The sequence below is a fragment of the Chaetura pelagica genome, unplaced genomic scaffold, assembly GCF_000747805.2.
Source record: "Chaetura pelagica isolate M959 unplaced genomic scaffold, ChaPel_1.0 scaffold94, whole genome shotgun sequence".
In the NCBI taxonomy this organism is placed as follows: domain Eukaryota; kingdom Metazoa; phylum Chordata; class Aves; order Apodiformes; family Apodidae; genus Chaetura; species Chaetura pelagica.
The window spans coordinates 619,687-628,405 of NW_009952881.1; the positions used below are offsets into that span (position 1 = coordinate 619,687).

General features: G+C 37.5%; 1 protein-coding gene across 1 annotated transcript in view; it reads right to left on the reverse strand.

The window, feature by feature from the left end:
* The window catches only part of OTOG (otogelin), a 96,689-nt gene that overhangs the window by 23,590 nt on the left and 64,380 nt on the right, over positions 1 to 8,719 (reverse strand). The window contains exons 31-37 of the mRNA XM_009995393.1: positions 7,204 to 7,315; positions 6,482 to 6,561; positions 4,228 to 6,079; positions 3,443 to 3,954; positions 2,274 to 2,545; positions 1,491 to 1,659; positions 302 to 438 (exon numbers count right to left, since the gene is read on the reverse strand). Of these exons, the coding sequence (XP_009993695.1) occupies positions 302 to 438; positions 1,491 to 1,659; positions 2,274 to 2,545; positions 3,443 to 3,954; positions 4,228 to 6,079; positions 6,482 to 6,561; positions 7,204 to 7,315 (3,134 nt within the window). The remainder of the gene's footprint in view (positions 1 to 301; positions 439 to 1,490; positions 1,660 to 2,273; positions 2,546 to 3,442; positions 3,955 to 4,227; positions 6,080 to 6,481; positions 6,562 to 7,203; positions 7,316 to 8,719) is intronic.

The following is an 8,719-nucleotide window of genomic DNA, read 5'->3' on the forward strand; positions in this document are numbered from 1 at the left end:
TTAAAGTTTCTCTCTTCCCTCTCTGAAAGAAGTATTTTCCTTTGCAAAGTCTAATTTAGTCTGAAAATCTAAACAGTCTTTCACAGCTATGAAGTTTGGTGTTTCAGAAGGAAGAATGCATATGCAGTCACTTGATAAAGTGCTATACTGTTCATAAGTATTGCAAAGTGCAAGTAACAATTCATAAATGTTGCACAGAGGTGAATAACCACAACCAGGTAGTATTGCTATGCCCCTTCTTTTAAGATACATCTTATTAGCAGGACTGAACACAGCTTGTTAGCTGATTAATGTTAGTTACCGTTCTACAGTCAAGAACATGGATGGTTATAGTTTCCTCTTGAGTTTGACTAACAACGTAGGATGCTTCTTTGAATAAAGCCAGACGATTTCCATCATAGGTTATAATGCTCAGATCGGAGAAAATCGTGCAACGACCTAAGACAAAAATAAATGTTTTTTCTAACTTATCTTAGAGTTTCTGTAAATAATGCAAAATCTGAAGAGAAAACAATTAATTTTATAAGATTAATTAGCTTAGTAGAGCTTTGTATATGCACCACACAATTTCAGTAGTATTTGATTCTGTTACATCTCTGTAAATGGACAGCACAGTCAAATCCTGCATGTATCAGTGGGGCATCATGCAGACCTCTTCAATCACTCACTATCTTACAGTTCTTTCCAGCAAAGGTTCGTAATTTTTACAAACCCCAAACTAGCAAAAAATACAAATGACAGTGGATCATGCTGGATCCTCAGGTCCCCTCTGTTTTTGTTTCTCAGGCAGGAATTCACATGGAAGGTTTCCTTCTTTCCAGTCTTATTGCTAAAGCTTTTGTATTCCAAAGGGCTTGGATTTCAACTCCTGGTTATTTCAAACTCTAAAGCATAAGCATAAATTTGCACTGTTTATCTTTGTGTCCTTTCATTGCTATTGTGGTTATTTCAAACTCTAAAGCATAAGCATAAATTTGCACTGTTTATCTTTGTGTCCTTTCATTGCTATTGTGGACAAAATTATCATTTTTTTAATGGTTTGGATCCTTTCTGCTCAATTCTAGGTAACTGATGGGAGTGATGACAGGACAGCTATGCTTCCAGAGCTCCCAGACTGTTAACAGAGATAGTTAACAGAGTCTAGGGAATCTTCTGATCCTGAAGCAGATACAAGATGAACAAAAAAAATCCACTAACTGTATAGTGTCCTATGATTAGACAGAAGGCAAATGGGTCTAAGTCAGACACAGACACGTCCACTGCAGATACCTAAAGCTGGGTAAGAGGAATATTCTACATTAAATGAGCATTATTCATATCATTTCCCTGGATGTAGAACAAGAATGATAAATTGCATTAGACAAAGAGTAACCCATACAATGTGCAACTCCTACACCCATGGCATAGAAGTGTCAGTTTTTAGCCTTCTTAAACATGCATTAAACCATTAACAAAATTCAATCCAAAAGTACTGCAGAATTAAAACTTACATGCACATTCCCACTTTGGGCAGCATTTGTCACCATTCACTTGAGTAGCAAATCCTAGAACTCCACAGCTGGGTTGGGTTGCATTGTATGGACAGTTCTGTGACTTATTAACTTGGACCAGTTGTCCATCCAAGCAAATGTGTTTTATGCACTCATCCTCTGTGATTGGCTAAGACATATTTAATAAAAGACATAGGTTACCATTCTTACCAAGCTAGTATGAGAATACTGCAGAACATCTGCTCAGAACTAGGACTCAATATTCTTCAGGTACAGAATACTTATGAATCCCTATGATACTTATTGAAGCTACAAGCAAAGAGCACTTATAAAAAAACCCACCATACCAAGGACAGTTTACAACTGCTGTCCTGTTGTAAAGGAGAGAATGGCACAACTGAATTTTTAACTTCACATTAACAGAAGTTGAGAAGAAAAAGTAAGGAAGGGCAAAATTAGGAACAACAACAGGGGACTCTGGAAAAGCAAGGTGACAAAAACTGCCATTGAGCAATATGAAGGACCATATTTGGCCAAAAAAAACATTCTTGTAACAGACTCAAAAAACTGAGGACTGAAACACAGTGTATTATAGCACTTAAAAAAAGCCATTATGCACAATTAAATCATCCAACATTTAATAAAAAAATTGAGACAATAAACAGGCTCCCTGTTTAATCCAGATATTGTAAATCCTAATCATCAAAGAATTAGCTCACAATTTTGTTATCAGTGTGTGAAAGAAACAAAAACACATTCAAAACCAAACAGATAAATACTCACTGTACAAGTTCGTAGAGTTGCTGTTTCTCTAGGCAGCATAAAAGCTGATGCTGTGACTCCTGACACAGCTTCAGCTGCTGCCAGTCCATCAGAAAATGTTGTAGTCAAGCCATAATGTGGTTTGGTAGATAAATAGGCAAACGAGGAAACTGACTGAGCTGCTGTATCATTTGGATGGTCAGATACCATTAGCAGTGAACTCACAGAAGGTGTTTGCACCTCAGATGATATTTCAGATTTTGAAGGCTGAGTAGTACTGACTGATGACACAGCTGTAGAAGAAAAAGGCTTTGGTTCAGAGAACAAACTTATAGTGGACAATACTGATACATTAGAAGGAACTGCAGTGGTGTTCGTGAAATACAAAGAGTAAAACATCTGAGGTGTTTCTGGGGTAACAGTAGCACCTTGAGCATGGACAGCTTGGACTTCCGTTGTTAATTCTGGCTCTTCAGATTTTGCTGTATCAAGGGGCATGGCTCCTTTTGCTTCTGAAGTAACAGAAAAATAGGTGGGCATCACAGAGCTTGTGATGGGCTTTGTTACTGCTTCTACTTTGTCAGGAGCTGATGATACTATACTAATATTTTGCCTGGTACTGCTTAGCATTGAAGAGGCTGAAGCTGCAGCTGATGAAAGGGCCACAACTGACAATGTGGGACTGTGGGCAGCTGTTGAAAGTGTGACTTGCTGAGGCAACACTGCAGTTTTCTCTGTACCACTTCTGCTTGTTGATGTGGATGGCCCACTCCCCATCACAACGGGAATTTCTGTTGTTTCTGGTAACAAAGCCAATGAAGAGGTTGACTTAGATTCTGATGAAGCTGTCATTGTTTGAAGCGTTTGACTTGAACCAAGTGATGGACTAAATGAGGTCTGCCCTGTGAATTTCAGACCAGTACCTGTCTTTTGTGTGGAAAATGAAAGAAATGATTCTTTTATAGCTGTGTCTAAAGAAGAGGAAGATGCAAGAACTTCAGGTGAGGAAGGGAGAACTCTGGTGCCAAAAATCAAGCCAGCTGTTGTTCTAATTGGAACTGTAGATCGCAGAACAGAAGTTCTTGATATATGTGGCTGTGTGACTGAAGCAGTTAAATGCAACTCCTTTTCTGTTGGTAAAATAACTTGTGTAGGACCTTCTGAGGTAGGTGACATTCTTGAATGAATGCCTTCTGGAGGTGAGGTGAGTAAGGGGGTTGAGGAAGTCAATTCTATTGCAGCTTCAGTTGTACTAAAGACACGTTGTGGCTGAACAGTGGATTTTTTTACAGTTTCTGCAGGATACTGGTAAATCAGGGCACTGCTTTGGCTTGTCAACAAAGGCTCAGAAGTCTGATGACCAAGTTCCATAGCCTTCTGAGTAGAAAAATGTGGTGTAACCATGGTCTTTGTGGTCTGTACTGAAATTTTATCTCCTGAATATGACTGCCAAGAGAAGAGGCCTGTTGAAGACAGAGGAAAGGAAGGTTGAGCTGTAACTGCTGTAACTTTTACTGTGTCCGTTCTACTTTGGATTGTAGATTTCAATGCTGTAGAAACTATTTTAGTTTCTAGTGGATATTTTGGTGTGGTTACTACTTTTGGTATAACTTGTGTTAAAGAAGGTGAAGAAACTGATTTACTTGCTAGGTACTGAGAGGTGGAGAAACTGTGAGAAGACTTTGTTACTGGAAATACAACAGAAGGGGACAGAGTTGATTTTTCTCTGGCTGTCATTACTTTTTTGGTTGTTACAAGCTGACTGCTGAATTTGGAGGATGGAGAGAACGTGGCGTAAGTGATATTTAAAATGGTTTTGCCTGGCAATGTGTCATGAGATACTGTTGTTATTGACAATTGACTTGATTGTTCTGTTTCAGTGGATAAAGTAGAGGAAGTCAGGACTGGAGATGGCTCTTCTGTTGGCAACGTGGATTTTGCTCTAGTTGTTCTTGAATATAAAGAGATCGTTTCATGGTATGTATGCACGGGACTGAGAGCTGTCAGTGATGCTTCTTTTCCATATGAGGGTTGTGAAGGAAGAGAAATGTTTAAAGGCATGAGAGAACTTGATGGTGAGAAAGGGAAAGCAGATGACTTTCTAATCGAGATGCCAGTAGTTCTTTCCACTTGTGATTTATCAGGCTGTGTTGTCTTCAATGTGGTTTTAGTTCCACTAAGGAAAGGAAGTGGAGATCCAGTGATGGATGTTCTTTGAGCTGCCTCTTTTTCCGTAGCTACCAAAGGACCCCTGGTGGTTTCTGCTGATGAGATAGAGGTTTCCATGGATGATGTGGTAACACTACCTGAATATGATGAAGTGCTTGCCTTCTCTGTACTTGAAACCAGAGCTGACACATATTCAGTGGATGTTTTTCCAGGAAATAGAGTTGACTTTGCTGCTAATTCAAGAGGGGATGTTATTTTGGTTGTTACCTCAACAGACAAAGGTGTCACTCTGACAGTCTCAGCCACAACAGGATATTTAGTGTTTACTGTAGTCAGGAACTCTGTTGTGTTTAGAACTATGTGTGAAGGATATCCTGTAGTTGAAACAGTTTTAAATGTTTTTTTTAATTCGCCCGATGCTGGAGAAGCATGAGTAGGAAGAGTACTCTTTGTAGAAAGAGTAATGGACTTTTCAGTTGTAAAACTAGGACGTAGTGAATATGGAGGGAAATAGGAACTTGACATATGCTCTACATGTGACGTTGTCTTGGGAGTTTCCTTTTCATGAGTTGTAGATGATACTGAAGCTGTTTCTGATGACCTCTCTTGAGTTTGCAGAGTTGTCGTCTTTGAACCTGGACCTGTAGCAAAAGGTGCCCCTGCAATATGAGTCAGGTGTTCAATCATTTCAATAGGAGGTTCTCTAACAGTCTTTCCTGATGAAACAGGTGGTGTGGGTGTTGGTGAAAATGCAGTCTTTACACTTTGTTCAGTTAAAACAGCTGGTGCTTTTGTTGTTGCTGAAGACGTTGGTTTTAACAAAGGCAAAGTAGTGATTACAGGAGCAGTAACACTGACTACTGTGGTAAAAGACTGTCCTACACTTATTTTTGTCTCTTCTGAAATTCCTGTTAGGTTTACTGGTGGTGTATACGAAGTCATGCCTAGAGGTGGTGGTGTGGAAAACTGTGGTAGATATGCAGTGGTTTTTTCTGTTATTGACTCAAATGAACTGGAAGTAAATGCTGGAAGTCCTTCTGGTTTTACTTGTTCTTTTGTGGGAAATGTTCTTGCTATTTCTGATATTTCCATTATTTTAGTTTTGACTGGCAATTCTGTTGTTCTAAGTATAAGTGGTGCCCCAGTAAAAATAAAAGTAGAAATTGATTTTTTTTCTGATTCTGTGCTTGTAGTCATTGCATGTGTAGCAGTTATTGTCTCTGTAGCCCTCAACAGTTTAGTGGAACCACTACTTATCAGTTGCGTCTTTGTGGAAGTTTCTGAACTGATAGTAGATGGAAACAATGGAGAAATGACAACGGGAGAAGACAAGCTAATATTATATTTTGTTGTCCTGGACACTGCTGTAGTGGTTTCCCCAGATGTCATTTTTGTTGACTGCGAAGAAATATTTGATGATAAAGTTATGGTTGGCAGTGTTGTATTAGAAGTAACAGCTGAAAATTCAGTTTTCCCTGTAGCTGCAGTGAGTTGCAGTTTTGAAGTAGATGTTGTTTTTATGTCTTTTGCTTCATGTACAGGAACTGAAGTTACTGCTTCACTGGTTACTGCCAAACTTGTACTTGATGCTGTGTGTGAAACTGCTGGTGTTCGAATGCTGGGTGGTAAAGGTGGACTATAGTCTGCAGGTTCAATGCCTGAAATCAGATACAAGTAATCAGTATTATGAAGATTATTAATAATTATAGCCATGAAGCCATGAGAGCTGTGAGGAAAATATGTTAACTCATATAGCTGATCTTTTCAATTGCCTTTAAACTTTTAACATTTATAGGAAAATTGAAAAATTAATTTATTAAATCATTTACTACACATCTAATATTACTGAAATGTTTTATGAAAGAACATCCTCCTTAGCTTAAAATTTGTCTCAGAATTTTGAGGAGTTAAATTATTTTAACTAAAGTATATGTTCAGTGAACTCAAGATTCATATAAATAAGGTGACAGGTACACAAATTTAAGCATTGATATTTGAAAACTTGACTAAAAACTAAAAAATTAATAAGCTAAGTATTATACATAATTTTTCAAACATACAGTCTTCAAAATACACGCATCTTTGAGTAACTTCATCCAGCAACATGTTGAGAGGAGAAGCAGGAATGCATCCTTCCACTCTAAAAAACCCAAACAATTAATATTAACTAGTTGAACAGTATCTTCTGGATTGAGCACTTAATTTTAGGAAAACACAATTTATTTATAAAGTATTTTTCAGTAGACAGTCTTGTTTTATCTAAATCTCATTACCGCCTTCAAAATGTCACTGCTGTGGCTTCCATTCTCACCGAGATCTAAGCTAAAACATGAGCTTTGTGATAACTGGTCTTTGATTAATAATGAATGCTATTGCTTAGGAAAAGCCAGACATTTTTCACACCAAAATCCAAATGCCAGTTTTACCAGAATTAGCACAAACTCCAACTGGAAAGAAAAGACAAGGAAAGATATGACTGTTGCAATGCCATAATGAAAATTAAGACACAACTATTTGGAAAAAACTTTATTAATTGTACCCTCCCACCCTACAAATAACAAATGTACTAGTGACTCCAGAATCTAACAACACTTACACAACTGAAATGTTACTTTAACGTGGCTGCCACAGGAGATTTTACTGCATTTCTTTTCACCTTCATTTACCTCCTCATATAAAAGCACAGTCCTGCTATACTGAGCCTACATCTGGTCCCTCATATCCTAATCATGCTGCATATTACCCAAATTACATACTTTTCCTTAAAAATACAGATACTTACTTCGGTACTGCCTGACAGACTTTTCCCAAAGGGTCCCTGCATGTCTTGAAACAGGGGCTTGCACAGGCATCATAATGCCATTCACATGAAGAACGAGAGAGAAATTTGACATCTGAAAAACAATCAAGACCTGTTACTCTCCTGTCTTTCTAGAAACACACAGATACATATCACAATGGGGCATGCTTGAAGTTCACCGCAGCTCCAAATCTCTTACTATTTCTACCTGTATCCTCTATAAACAAAAATGGCAATATGTTTTTGATTGTTAAGGTCTTTAAAACAGAAAAAAAGTTTATGTTTATTCAGAGTATATTAGAGTTGGCTCAGCAGCCTGTTTTACTTTTTGTAGAATAAAACACGACATTGAATTAGCCACATTTACTACACATTGAACAACTTAAAAATAAAGCCAGGTAAGTTAGAGCTGCAGTTTTTTCAGTTGTAAAAACCATCTCAAGAGAGATACTATGTGATTATTAAAACAAAATGCAAAATAAAGATGCAGTACAATTATTGCTATTAGAATCAAATAAAAAGCACCAGTTGGATACACTGACACTCTTTATAGCGTAATGTATTGTAACAGTTATTTACTTCATGTGTATAACAGTTGTTTGCTGATATAGCACAAACGTGTACATAACTTGCATGATACAACTAAAAACTAAAACAAACACCATTCCAAATAAATTAATCAGAAATTATGCCAATTTAGGCTCTGTAAAGCAATATATCTTAACAGTTAAACTTTTCAAGAGCAGAAAAAGACAGCCACTTCTAGAGAAACTAATTCGAACCTGAAAACATTTTGAATCTGAAGTTCTAACTGCTCCTACAACAAAGAAACTCAGATGGGATAAGGCATGTAGCCCTGCAAAATGTATCTCAACACATATACTTCACTAGACAAAATAGTACCAGTAAAAAACCACTATGGCAAATTAAAAAGAAGCAAATAAATCTGCTGTGAAATAATCTGTGCAGAGTGTTTATTTAAATAGTTCAAATTCACATAATTGAAAACCAAAGTAGAAATTCAGATAGGGAGTTAAACTTTGAAGCAAGAATAAACAGAAATATGGATCAGCTATACTTGCATTGCTTATTAAATTACACTTAAATTTTACAATAATAATGTAAAGAAGAAAGAGACTGAGTGCAGAAACTGAAAAAAATATGCAGCAATCATCATGTGGGTGATATGGACTTGTGTGTTCAAATGCAGTGTCATTCCTTCTTTTTCACTACAGCTCTGTCCCATCTGCAAGCAGAACAGTTTCCCACACAATGCTGGATTAGCCCAGTGGCTCTTCCAACACCCATGTGACTTAGGCAATGTATTTGGATTTCAACGATGGAACTAACAACAGCCCTCCTCAGCTCCTTCCTGTAGCAGTCAGGGCAGGACAGTAACACTTCCCTTACATTTATGCTGACAGAAGACCACCAGCACATGTGGATCCCCTCTAGATTGGTAAACCTGATCTTAGAGCTATGTTGTTCAGTATACAAA